The sequence below is a fragment of the Bacillus rossius genome, chromosome 7 (assembly GCF_032445375.1).
Source record: "Bacillus rossius redtenbacheri isolate Brsri chromosome 7, Brsri_v3, whole genome shotgun sequence".
In the NCBI taxonomy this organism is placed as follows: domain Eukaryota; kingdom Metazoa; phylum Arthropoda; class Insecta; order Phasmatodea; family Bacillidae; genus Bacillus; species Bacillus rossius.
Window position 1 is genome coordinate 66980869 of NC_086335.1, and position 14328 is coordinate 66995196.

The 14328-nt window shown below is 45.4% G+C and overlaps 1 protein-coding gene across 1 annotated transcript; it reads right to left on the reverse strand.

Moving 5' to 3' along the window:
• Positions 1-250: 250 nt before the first annotated feature.
• LOC134534612 (uncharacterized) lies at positions 251-13369 on the reverse strand. The gene is made up of 8 exons (XM_063373096.1): positions 13348-13369; positions 12245-12293; positions 10627-11288; positions 9648-9834; positions 6787-6935; positions 2879-3019; positions 2164-2286; positions 251-519 (listed from the first exon to the last, which is right to left on the reverse strand). Exons 1-8 carry the CDS (start codon positions 13367-13369, stop codon positions 251-253), a joined length of 1602 nt encoding a protein of 533 aa, XP_063229166.1.
• Positions 13370-14328: the final 959 nt, after the last annotated feature.

A 14328-nucleotide genomic window follows, 5' to 3' on the forward strand; every position in this document is an offset into this window, starting at 1 on the left:
ATACGGTACCTTGGCAGGTCTTCCAGTCGGAGCCCAGCTCGTAGCCAGCAGGACACAGGCAGAAGGTCCTCCCCATGGTGCTGATGGCAGAGGAGTCCGCCCCGCGCTGCAGGAGAGAGGATGGTCATACGGTACCTTGGCAGGTCTTCCAGTCGGAGCCCAGCTCGTAGCCGGCAGGACACAGGCAGAAGGTCCTCCCCATGGTGCTGATGGCAGAGGAGTCCGCTCCGCGCTGCAGGAGAGAGGATGGTCATACGGTACCTTGGCAGGTCTTCCAGTCGGAGCCCAGCTCGTAGCCGGCAGGACACAGGCAGAAGGTCCTCCCCATGGTGCTGATGCAGGTGTGGGAGCAGCCCGCCGTGCCGGCGGCGCACTCGTCCACGTCCTCGCAGGTGTGGTTGTCCGACGACAGTCGCGTGCCCGGGATGCCGTCGCAGCTGCACGAGTAGCCGCCGTGCAGGTTGGAGCACGTGTCCTGGCACGGCCCGTGCCCGTTCCTCAGCAGGCACTCGTTGATGTCTGTATGCCCATACCCCGTGATGCACCCCGACAGTCCAACTGCTCAAGACCATCAGCCCGATGTTTAAACTGTTTAACTACTCCATTTTAGAAAGCAAGATGGATTAAAAGCTGTGCATTTATTTATCAGTCAAAGACCGGTAGCCGAAACCTTAAGTAGATTACATGACTTACTACAGGACTGTAGGTTAAGGTAATTGGCCTGTGTACTTTACACATTAATCACCCCGAAAGTTAAAGTATTGCTGGTTTATTGATAACTTTGTGAAAACTTCTTTACTACAACGTGTACTGCAGGTGAGGTTTTGTGAGCATGATGAATTACTTCTTACAAAAAAGGTTTAAGCCAAAACTTTACTTTTACAGAGTGTGTAAGTAAAAGTATTTTACACCACAACTCAAGATAGCTGATGTGTCTTCAGTTCATCAGATAAAAACTTCAGTGCTTTGAGCAGTAAAGTAAAGCAGCAAAGTCAGTTCACAGATTTATCAACCGGGCATTTAAGACATTTCTGGCGGGCCCGAGTGTTTTACCGCACGCAGAGCACAGCACTGACCTAGGAAGCATCTAAAGATTGGTGGAAACGGTGGGAAATGGGCAGTTTGGTGTTACTGGGGTCGCTTTGACTGTAAGTGTAACGATTTGAGGCTGTTAAAAAAAACATGGTTTTCATGGGATCGATAGTGCGACTGTCACTTCATAAAAAATGATGTCTCTCAGACTGGAACACTGGGAATCTGCATGAAATGCATATAGTGGTCACAGTGAAGTCATTACCAGTCAGCAGTTAAAACATGGTTGGATAAATAAATGAATTAGAATCAAGCATCTAGTATATATCGAGTTCATTTGATACGAATGAAAGAATGGAAGTTTGTTTGGTGGGACAGAGCAGTGGCTGAATGAAGATTGGTTTGGTGAGTCAGAGAATGGTGGAATGATTAGTGGGGCAGAGCGTGGTGGAATGAAGAGATGATTAGTGAGACAGAGCGTGATGGAATGAAAAGTTTATTAGTGAGACAGAGCGGGATGGAATGAAGAGTTGATTAGTGAGACAGAACGGGATGGAATGAAGATTTGATTAGTGAGACAGAGCGTGGTGGAATGAAAGTTTGTTTGGTGGGACAGAGCAGTGGATGAATGAAGATTGGTTTGGTGATCCAGAGAATGGTGGAATGATTGGTGGGACAGAGTGTGGTGGAATGAAGAGTTGATTAGTGAGACAGAGCGTGATGGAATGAAAAGTTGATTAGTGAGACAGAGCGGGATGGAATGAAGAGTTGATTAGTGAGACAGAGCTTGATGGAATGAAGAGTTGATTAGTGAGACAGCTTGATGGAATGAAGAGTTGATTAGTAAGACAGAGCATGGTGGAATGAAGAGTTGATTAGTGAGACAGAGCATGCTGGAATGAAGAGTTGATTAGTGAGACAGAGCGTGATGGAATGAAGAGTTGATTAGTGAGACTGAGCGTGGTGGAATGAAGAGTTGACTGGTGAGACAAAGATGGATGGAATGATTGATGGAGTGAACCAGGTTCCAAACCCACCTAGAAAGGAAGCGGGAGGCGAGTGGAGTGATCACCGAACAACCGTGTTGGAACGCGAGAAGCGCGTGAGGCCAGGCTGGCGGAGGCGACGTACCGAGGCAGTGCCGGTGGTCCTCGGCCAGCCGCAGGCCCTCGTGACAGGAGCAGCTGAAGGAGCCCGGCTTGTTGACGCACACCCCCTCGCAGCCGCCCTTGTCGTCCTGGCACTCGTCCACGTCTGCACAGCACACCAGCGCTCGTGCAGTCACACGTGCTGAGGGGAGGTGTTGATGGGAGGTGTTGGTGGGAGGTGTTGATGGGATGTGCTGAGGGGAGGTGATGGGAGGTGCGGAAGGGAAGTGTTGATGGGAGGTGTTGATGAGAGGTGTTGATGGGAGGTTTTGATAGGATGTGTAGATGGGAGGTGTTAAGGGTATGTGCTGAGGGGTGTGAGTCCTGAGAGGGGTTATGAGAAGAGGTATTGGTGGGAGGTGTTGATGAGAGTTGTTGATGGGAGGTTTTGATGGGATGTGTTGATGGGAGGTGTTAAGGGTATGTGCTGAGGGGAAGTGCTGAAGGGGGTTATGAGAAGAGGTGTTGAGGCGAGGTGCTGAAGGAGGTGCTGGGGGGAGGTGATGGGAGGTGCGGAAGGGAAGTGTTGATGGGAGGTGTTGATGAGAGGTGTTGATGGGAGGTTTTGATAGGATGTGTAGATGGGAGGTGTTAAGGGTATGAGCTGAGGGGAAGTGCTGAAGGGGGTTATGAGAAGAGGTGTTGAGGGCAGGTGCTGAAGGAGGTGCGGAGGGGATGAACTGCTGAGAGCTGCTCACCTCGGCAGGCCTGGCCGAGCTGCTCGTAACCGGGGAAGCACGAGCACACAGCCCGCCCGCCCTCCTCCGAGCAGACGTGCTCGCAGCCTCCCTGGTCGGCCCCGCACGCCGACGTGGCGGGCTCGGGTCCCGCGGAGTCCCCTGCGCGTCACACACGCCACCAACCAGCCATCACACCAACCTCAAGAGATGCGAGTTCCAGCCACTCCGCAACTACGCATGACGACCCTCCCTATTTCGATAAAATCAACCAACCCTCTTCACTTCAGTTACGATCGGCCCGAAAAATAAAAATAAATTGCAATTTTTCTGGCGTATACATGAGTATCCGTATATCTTTGACAACTGCACGCTCAAACTAACATTTTCGGGACCCTTTCTTAGGAACTACTTACAGTATCCTTCCATTACAGGGCTCTGAATAGCGCTGTACCGAGCCAGGTGACCTGTAGCATGTTGGTACTGCCACATTGTTGGAAGTAATATTAACATAAATATTAATTCTACAAATTATTAAATCTTTTTAACGATTAAAAGGTTTGCAAACTTTGGGTAATTTTTATATTACTTGGCGGAGGGATTATCTCGTAACTCTACATATGTGGCGTTAATTTATTCTGTAGAGTCTAGTATCTGGCGGAAACTCTTCGTAGTGATTGTTTAGCGGGTGTTGAGATGTATGCATAACAGTGATTACCGACGCACGTGCGTGGAAGTCGGCAGCGTTGCAATACCGCGCGCCATTTCCACCTCTCCTTTCGATTTTATATTCTCTGAACAGACACGCAACACTTAAACGGTACCGAGCTTTTGTTGTACACATTTCACAGCTGCGGAGGAACAGAAAAGGAAATTTTTGAACTGACTGACCATGATGCATTTTAGTTGTGAACAAATACCTATCTGGCTTTTAAATGACCAAAGTTTGGTTTCAGATTCTTTCGGTTATTTCACATTAATATGTACAGTTAAGTAACATTTCCACACATTTCAGTTCTTTCCTTTGATTTATTTCGTTACAATTCAAGCATTTAATCATTGAAATTCGATTCAATTAAAATACATAAATTGCCTACAAATAATGCCTAAGTTATCCAAACTGATGCATTCGTTCAGGAAGTTATTCTTTTTTGGATACCACAAATTAATGAGTTTATTTTTAAAAAAAATATGCACGTAATAAAATGTTTTGCTTCCGATGCATCTGTTTTTTTTTCTCGTCTAGTTTTACACTTTTCGGCTCGACCTTGCTCAGTTTCTGCCGAGGACAGTTCGTGTTCAGTTTTGTTCGTGGCAATGAGCCGGTTGTTCGAGGGCAGGTTCCGACGGTCAAGAATGAGCTGTACGTGTAGAGGGGGAGCCTTCATTTCACAAACCAGAGAGCCACACCCGAAGTTCCCCGAAGTTCATGCTCGCTTCTTTTTTTCCCCGTTCTATCTCATTGTACAAACCGGTGTGGCATTAAATTTTGCGGTCGATTAGGATAGGTTAGCTACATTATAAATACTTTAAAACATTGTGTATGGTTGGTTATATTAGGTAAGTCTGTGAAAAGAAGGCTTCCCGACATGTAGCGTCTCGGCGCTTGGTCGTCGCTGTCTTGTTCGCCGAGAGGGGGCGACTCTAGTGGGAGGGCCCGCCCTGGACGGAATAATGGGCCCTCTGTATGGAAATCGAGCGCGCTTCATGAGCCTCACTTCGCCACCGCTCTTCAGCTCGTGCCGTTCTCGGAAGCGCTAATTGTCAGAGTTTCCAGGTACCTCACCGGTGCTCGCCCCTTCACACACGGGTGCGTCACGCTGATACCACTCTCGACTGTGACGCATCGGAATACAGTTCAGTTCAGTTCAAAAGCAGGGGCGCAACGACAGGGGGGGGGGGGCAAGGGTATTCCCCCCCCCCCTCCCTCTGAAACCTTGAAATGGCGGCAAACGGGGGCAAAGAAAGTGCTGTGTAATCAATTTTTAGATAATAAAACTGCTTAAATAGCACAAATTTCTACCTTGAAATACAAATTTTCCCGGGGCAGGACCCCCGGACCCCTCGCTTCAATAGGGGGGATCGATGATTCTTTATAAAAAGGTGTATTGCCCCCACCCCCTTTGGAAATTTAGTTGTTGCGCCCCTGTTCAAAAGTCTTTATTTATGCTTTTTTTTACATGGGATTGTACAGTAATATTTGGTACTCCAGCACTCAGTGATCTTTTACCAAGAGGGAAGACATATTTAATAAACATAACTATTTACACATATACACACATTTACCTTTACGTTATTTACAAGTTTTTTCGGTATTACCTTGAAGGAAAAGTTTAAAAAACATCCTTCTGCATCGTTTGGAGCCACGGGGCTCAATGTTTTTTTGTTCGTTTGGGCACTAATTGTAGGACGCGCTGTATACAAGTGTGTTTGGTATTACATGTATTATAATAACAAAAACAAAGCACTATATAAAGTATGTGCATTAGTTTCAGTCGTCGTTGAGAGAATGGTTGCACGGCACTATGGTGGGCGTCCGTGGCAGGAAAAACACTTTTGCGGGTCGCACCGAAGGGGGGGGGGGGGGGGGGGGAGCATCAAATGATGTGTTAAGATAAACGCGCACTACTGGATAAAACATATTGTACCCATGAGTAAGAGCTGAAATTAGAATGACACATTCTGCCCAACTGATCAAAAACAAATATTCGAAACATATTAAACGAAAGTAAACTGTTATATTTACTCAACAAAATATTTAAATATATATAATTAGCCGTTTAAAAAATTTTGAAAATTTATAAACTCAACCCAGAGAAAAGATTCTAAATTGCGGGCTTCCACCTGATAGGGAATTGAACCCGGATCGACTCTGATTGAGAAAGAAGGGTGCCGACCCCCAATTGTGATGGCATCTATGAAATGAACGGTAAGTTACACAGTTTTTACATCACCAAACGAACCCCCTGGTAAAATTACGTTTGAATTTATGTAAAAAAAAATGATCACGTTTATACTCGCAATCTAGTTAAATAGTTAGTGTAGATCAAGAGCGCATCCATATCAAATCAAAAAGAAAGAAAAAAGGGAAGGGGACGTTTTATTCGGAATTAAATCGTTTCTTGGGGAAGTATGGTCCACGTTGCCATGCTATCATGAACAATAACAAAAGGAAGAACATTATTTATTTCTTTTTAAAATTAACAATAGTTTGTGAGGATTAGTTACACATTTTCGGTAACTGAAAGTTCGAAAATGGGGGAAGTTGCCTCCCTTGCCCTTGATATTTGACCTCATGGTAATGCATAGCCTAACAAAACTGTTATTATAACTCCTATTTTTCGTATTTCAATGGGGGACGCACCAACCGCCGAAATACCACAACGCCGAACGTACAATAACGCCGAAAACCATAACGCCGAATGCCAAATTTACTACAACGCCGACAGCTAGAAAACTGCTGTGTACCACAACGCCGAATTACCACAACGCCAAAATACATTAACTCCGAAAAAGTTATTGCAGGACTACCACAAAGGTTAGGTTAGGTAAGGTAAGGTTAGGTTAGGTTAGGATAGGTTAGGCTAGCCTAGGTTAGTTTAGGTTGTGGTACATTTTTCGGCGTTACTGTATTTCGGCGTTGTGGTACACAGCAGTTTTCTAGCTGTCAGCGTTGCGGTAAATTTGGCATTCGGCGTTATGGTATTCGGCGTTATTGGACGTTCGGCGTTGAGGTATCTCGGCGTTGTGGTAACGACCCGTTTCAACATATAACATAAACCTCGTCCCACGTGTGTGTAAATAAACACAGACAGTAGAACGAGTCGCTGGTAGTAGCGCCTAGTTGCAGGGTGTGCGTGGTGTGCAGGGTGTGCAGGGTGTGCAGGGTGTAGAGGGTGTGCCGGGTGTAGAGGGACTGCCGGAGTCACCTGTGGCCTGGCAGACGGGCCGCTCGCCCACCCACTCCTCCGCGCTGCAGTAGAGGCGGTCCACCTCCGGGTCGAGCAGCGCGTGGCCCTCGGAGCACTCGTACACGGCCACCAGGTAGCGGTTGTGCGGCCGCTGCGTGTTGCGCCGCCTGCGCACAGCGCGCCCCCGTGAACCCCGCTCTGCGTCGCTCCGCCGTCTCCCATCACTCCTTCCGTTACAACACTTCCGTGCATCGCTCCTTGTTTACTTCATGCATCTATAATTATCAACTAGCATTAATAATATTGTACTTATTGTTTTATTTACTTGACCATGCCTTTGCTGATTTACCCTTCTCTCCGATTTGACAACGCATTTACTGTTTTACTCATCTCAAGGTTTACATTAAAAAAAAAATCATCTTTTAATGCAGAAATCGTAGAAGGCGGAAAATGTGATGATTCCAAGGAAAAAGTAACATCTCCCTAGTTTCAATCGTGCAAAATTCTCTGCCGGGAACCAAGCCCATGAAGAGTTTGAAAGGAGGGAGGGTTGTTGTTCTGGCTAGTTCGCCTGTGTGCGGTATGTTCCAGGCAGATGTTCGGGAGTATGTATCCCAGGGGACAGCTACCAACAGAATGGTCGTGGAGCGGCAGACACAGGACTATCACTCCAAAGGCTGCCGCGGGCTGGGCCACTATCTCCAGGAACCACTCCAGGCAAATACTGGAACGGTTACTTACTGTGTGCGTAGGTATGCCGGCAACATCCCTGTACTATGCCGTCTTTAGCCTCGCTGTGAACGAGACATCCAACCGACGGTCCATCGGCGATCCGTAGGTTCACGTTAAGGAAATAAGTTTTACTTCAAAAAAAAATAAGCTCGCGTAAAATGGGGTTTATTGACTGTTTTAGTTGACTGTATATCTACTTCATGTTTCTACATAATCGCCATTTAGTTCTAAGCACTTTTTCGTAACTCCGCACCAGTTTCTTTAGACCCTCCGCATGGAAGTTAGCCGCCTGGGAACTAAACTGACAGCGGCAGTCTCGAGTTCTTCGTGGTCCACTCACAAAGCGGCCGCGGCGACATCTCCGAAGACAGTTCAGCAAACAGCAGCCAGTCTCTCTCGGAGCGCCTGGGAGCGCGGCTACTCGCAGTGCAGACGAGCGAGGCGGGAAGCCTGCACACAGGGGCAGTTGTCATGGCCTCCCATGGCCCAAAGACGATGGCATCTTCGCAGGCGTGGCTACTCGTCGGCAGCCCCAGCCGACCAGCAGAACATATGTGAGGCACGTGAGCACGCGCGTTGTGCAGATGCCCCTGTGTGCGGGATTACCGCTTCACTCGTCTGCACTGCGAGTAGCCGCGCTCTCAGGCGGTTTGATTCCCAGGCGTCGAACTTCCATGCAGAGGGGCTAAAGAAACTGGTGCAACTTTACGAAAAGTGCTTAAAACTAAATGGTAATTATGTGGGTATATGAAGTAGATATGGAGTTAACTAAAACGATCAATAAAACCTTTTTTTACGAGTTTAATTTTTTTAATGACTAAACGGAACTATTAAAAAAAGGTTTTCGTATATGGCAGAATGAAATGAAAATAAGGATGTACATATGTAATGCATATCAATTTAGTGCTTTCAAGAATTTCTACCGGTTGTGCATGTCTAAAAAATTATTCTGAAAACACATATTTAAACAATATTAACTCTCATAAAAACACAAATCTACACACGAAATACGTTCTGGTGTTTCATCTTGGGGGTGTTGTGTTGCGCATGCGTAGCTCTTCTGGCTTGCATGAGTTGCTCCCTCGGAACTTTCATGGCTTGCGGGTGACAGCAGTTTTGTAGTTCTTTTAGTGTTTTGTATTAATTTTTTTTGTTCATTATGACTACTACTTTGATTCCCGAGTTTCTCCTTAAAGATGAATTGGCATCTGAATGTAAATTGCGTGGTGTTCCCCTTGAGGACACCACACAGAGAAAAAGGTTTGTTTGAATCATACAAATATTTGTTTATATATGGCGAAACAAATATTTACTTGGCAGAACAAAATATTTTGTTAGTTTAACCGAACTCGGTAAATAACAAAAATAATTTGTTATACCTAACCAAATATACATTTGAGTTGACAAAATCATTTTCTTGTGTCAACCAGAATCTTTCCTACTACAAAAAAAAATTTGTTTGAATTAACAAAATATATTTATTTCACCATATATAAACAAATATTTGTTTGAATTAACAAAATATATTTATTTCGCCATACATGAACAAATATTTTGTTGAGGCAAACAAACCTTTCTCTCAGTGAACTGCTGCCGTTTTGCGCAAAAACAGGGCCACTCTTCCACCCTCAATGTGAGTTCCGTGAGCAGACGCCACAGTTTCCCGGGTCAGGAACCGCAGCAGGGACATAGGCGTGCCTACAGGGGGGGGAGCCCAGGTGGGCCATGGCCCCCCCCCCCCAATGTAATCACTCAGATCGGCATTTTCTCTAATGCGTTCGTTAATATTCGTATATTCCTGGCACTGTGACACTCAATGAATGGCTGTGTTTGAATTCACTAAAAAGAAGTTCATTTCAAGGTAGATCTGGACCAAGCTATTGGAAATTCGAGGGGGAAAAATGTGTAAGTACACTTTAAACATTGTCTATGGAAAAAAAACATATTTTCAAGATTGTTAAAATTATACGGGTATAAATAATAACTAGTAAACATAGCTCGTTGATACTGCACAAAAATATCAACAAGTCAATGAGTGAATGTATTTAGGCTATTTAACATTCTAAATTCAGCTTCTGCTTAAAACATATAGCAGGGCCCCCCCTAATGGAAATGTCTGGGCACGCCTATGAGCAGGGACGAGGTACCTGGTGTAGCGCGCGCCGGCCGAGTGCGGGATCTGCGGCGCCTTGATGAACCCCCGGCCCTTCTGCGGGCTGAACAGGCAGCTGAGGTCCAGCGCCGCGGCCAGCTCGCTGTCCAGCTGGCCCGGGTAGCTGCCCACCAGGTTGCCGCCGCTGTACGACTTGCCCTTCAGCCTGGCCGCCGGCCGCCCTGCAACCCGCGGCACAACCAACAACCTTCCTTGCCTCCCTTCTCAACTATACACTACCGTCCGAACAGCGCGCGCGACTCAGCACACGCGATGTAAGTGCAAAAACCAAACTGTGCGTGTTACTGTTTCTTCAAACAATCCTTGCCGTTCGGAAACACGCCAGATCTCTGAACGAAACGCGATAAAGTCTTAAAAGTTAGCGCGTGTGACTCAGTACACGTGATGAAAGTGCAAAAACCAAACTGTGCGTGTTACTGTTTCTTCAAACAATCCTTCTCGTTCGGAAACACGCCAGATCTCTGAACGAAACGCGAAAGTCTTAAAAAGGTAGCGCTACCTGTGCGGGAAATGCAGGGACTGTCTCGAGAGCGCTCTCTACGCTGCTGGTTGAACAAAGAGGAACGTGAGCGCGCTGGTAGCACTCACAGCTGACTGTACAGGATACCTATATCTATTTTCTGAGACAAGCGCATGCGCACACACACTCTCTCTCATTCGTTAACCTTTTGGTTCTATTTTTTTTTTTTTTTGGCGGGGTACGAATCATCGTACAAAGAGGAGAAAGAAAAAGACCCCAACATGTATACAGCATAGTGCTTCTTTATATAAATATTTGGCTAAGTATTTATTCTCTGTCTTTCTCGCGTCCTTATTGCGAGAAGACGATTAATTCGTAAGTTACGCCTATCTAATAAATATCTATATATATATTCTGTTTTTTTACTTAGTTTGAATTTAGTTAAACCCTATCGTTTACAAGTTGTACAAACGGGGTGTAACGTCGGTCTTACCTTTCTTTCTACGTTGTTTCTTTCTCCGCCTCTTCTTGTGTGTCTGAGGCGTGACTGGCGAGTCTCCAGCCACGTGGTCACTGCTCCCGGTCACATGGTCAGGGGCTGCGGTCACGTGGTCACGGACTACTGTCACTTGGTCAGGGGCTGCGGTCACGTGGTCAGTGTTCCCGGTCACATGGTCAGGGGCTGAAGTCACGTAGTCAGGGGTTGCGGTCACATGGTCAGGGGCTGCCTTCACATGGTCACGGGCTGCTGTCACGTGGTCAGTGTTCCCGGTCACATGGTCAGGGGCTGCCGTCACGTGGTCACGGACTACTGTCACTTGGTCAGGGGCTGCCTTCACATGGTCACGGGCTGCTGTCACGTGGTCAGTGTTCCCGGTCACATGGTCACGGACTACTGTCACATGGTCACGGGATGCTGTCACGTGGTCAGTGTTCCCGGTCACATGGTCAGGGGCTGCTGTCACGTGGTCAGTGTTCCCGGTCACATGGTCACGGGCTGCTGTCACGTGGTCAGTGTTCCCGGTCACATGGTCACGGACTACTGTCACATGGTCACGGGATGCTGTCACGTGGTCAGTGTTCCCGGTCACATGGTCAGGGGCAGCGGTCACATGGTCAGTGTTCCCGGTCACGATGTCAAGTTGGCCCGCGGCGCTGGAACACAAACAAACCCCCCTCACGTCCTTCGCTGTACAAGCATCTTCGTACTTTTTTTACGAGGAAAATCCACGTAAACTCAGTTGCCGACGACATCACTTGAGAAACTTGCAAGGCAGAGCTTTGTAAAACTGCAAATGGTACAAAACTGTCTGCCTTTTGCAATTTTACGAATGATATCATTGGCAACTGAGTTTCCGTTGACTATACTTTTAAAAGTACTGTACATACCAAAACATTTTACACTTTTGAATTGTACTGTCACCAGCCGCACAACCGTAGTTAATACCATGCGCAGATAACCTTTTTGTAAATTATTCACTAAAGTGTGTGTATATATATATATATATATATATATATATATATATATATATATGTGTGTGTGTGTGTGTGTGTAATTGAACTACCGGTGCGAGTGGCAACCAATCACACGCCTGCTGGGGAACGTGGCCAATAGAGGCGTTTATTTGGATGCTCCCGTCATTCCGTCCCGTCTCAGGGCATCATCTGACGTCACATTCAGCGTTGACGGGTGCTCATAGGTCCTTCTTAAAAATAATCTGTATTACTTCGTTTGAGGATCCGAGCCTAATATAGTTTTAATCAATGTACACGTTGGATGTATGCATACCCACAGGTAGTAATGACGTAATGATATTTATAAACAGTTGTTTTTCTACAATTGCGTAAATTAAAATTTTTAATGCATAATTTTTTCTGAAAAGATATGCAAAAAAAATTCTGAAGGAATCTAAAAAATTTGGGCAAATAATTTTTACAAACGTGTTTTCTTATTAGAACCTGTTCACGTCAGAATAATTAATTATTCTAAGGCTGCTCTTCAGGCTACTTTTCTGCGCGATCATTTCTCTGGTGTCTAAATCCTAAATGTAAATAATATTAATAATTTACAACCGTGGACCACAGCACAGAACCTGCAAGTTGTGCCTTACCTTTGCGATCTCGGGCCGGTATCTGTGTGCTCTGCGTGCAGTTCTTGGTCTGGAAAAAAAATTAAAAAATTTCAAAGCAGTCATGAGGACTGCCGACAGAAGTGAAAACATTTTCGCAATTTTTACAAAAAAAAAAAAAATATTATCACACAACAAATTTGTTTTAGCACGTTAGTAAAATAACTCCTAAATTACTATATGCATTTGCAAAAAAAAAAACATGAAAATTTAATAATTCAGAGTTTGACCTTAGAATATTTACAGAAATTTGTGGGTTCAGATGCTGAACTTTAGAACTTTCTCGCAGCTTTTGATGAAATTAAAGTTAAAAATATGTATTTAAATATACCCTCTAAAATAAAGAAGAAGAATATTCGGGCTCGGTATAAGCCATCGCCCCCGACTCTGGAGGAGCTCCTGGCTACGCTACGCTGCGCTACGCTACGCTACGCTACGCTACGCTGCGCGGAAACCGGCGAGTTCTGCAGCGTCTGTCTCAGACCTGCAGGCATGCGCCCTCGCTTGGGTCTCGAGTCTCAGAGGGGACGCGGAAAAGTACCATACTGGAAAACTACCATATAATATGGTAGTTTTCCGTCATGGCACAATTCCGCCTCGCCTCTTCGAAACAGACGGAAAAGTACCACATCGGAAAACTACCATATTTCAAAAGGACGAGGCGGAATTCTGCCATATTTTTTTTTTTTTTTACACACTCGACGGAATGACTACAACGCATTTGCTATCGAAGTAGTGCGGAGAATAGGCAACAGATCGCGCACGAGAAGAAACCATTTTTTCTAAAAAAAAAAAATTCGGCAGGGAGCAGCACTGTATTCGTATAAACACGATGTGAAGAAAAATTATGGGGCCGGACGGAATTGTGCCATAACGGAAAACTACCATATAATATGGTAGTTTTCCAGTATGGTAGTGTACCATCGCCCCGTCTGAGACCCGAGGGCGTGGCTCAGCGGCCCTGGGCCTCAGGGTCAGCCGCGGCCGTGAATCACGGAGCGGCTCCGAACACTTCGTCGCCCGGGAAAAGCAAAGAAACCCCCGGCGCGGCGCCTCGCGGCTGCCTTGTCGTGCGCGCAATTAACCTCCGGGGTCGGCCGAGGTCATGACTTTGCTCGTCTCGCGCGGAAGGGGTGTCAAAACAAAAAAAAAACTTAATTAAAGGCCCCGCGCTTGGAAACAATGGGCAGTCGGCGCCTCGATAAGTCTCTCTCGTCCACGGGCCTTCTTCAAAAGCGCAAACTCGTTCCCTTTCTCTCGACATGACGCATCGGTGTACACACGTCGTGAGTGTGCCGAGTCTCTCTTAACAAAAAAAGTCATCTTGTCGAGAATTGCTCAAGAGAGCCATTTGGTAGAGAAAAAAAAAACAGGATGGATTTGATTGTGTCCGAGAACATTATTAGCTACATCCTTATTTTTTTTTTTTAGCTATACTTCTTTACGATGCGCGCGCACCATGTAACGAAAATTTCACAGGAAGATGGCGCCCACGTGTATGTACATAAACCCATATTTAGACACTTTATATAACAATTACGGAAAATAACAAACGTATTGGTGTGCCAAATGAAACTTTATGATATTGAAACTACCCTGGAATATATTTGGTATACCTACTAAAATAGTCATAGTAAAGAGTAATTTTAATTTTAAAAAAAGTAAGGATTCTGGTACTATACCAGTCATAACACGTAATTTCCTTACAATCTCCTGTCATGCTTCGTAACGCAGTGGTCATAGTGCGTGGTTTTTACAAGCTAACTGAAAGTGGTTTAAAACCCGCCAGTATAATTATTTATTTCCTTTTTTTTCAATTACAGATTACTGGATTATACAAATTGTGCTCCAAGCAAATATTTATACATTATTTATCGCATTGCTATAATATTATGAAATCATATCTCAGACCATTGGATTGGTTATTTCTTACTGGGTATGCCTATGTACTCCATTTATACATAAAGTGATATTAAATTAATCACTTTTGTTCGAAATGAATTTCCATGAATTCGCATAGGTAAGAAAACACTTTATAAACGTGCAACTATTCTTTAATACTTAAT

Coding starts and splice junctions, on each gene's coding strand:
- LOC134534612 (XM_063373096.1), bottom strand. CDS start 13,369: ATGACCTCGGCCGACCCCGGAG. Junction 12,294..13,347: donor GACCTCGGCCGACCCCGGAG/GTTAATTGCGCG, acceptor TTTTTTTTCCAG/ACCAAGAACTGCACGCAGAG. Junction 9,835..10,626: donor GAAACAACGTAGAAAGAAAG/GTAAGACCGACG, acceptor CGCGGGTTGCAG/GGCGGCCGGCGGCCAGGCTG.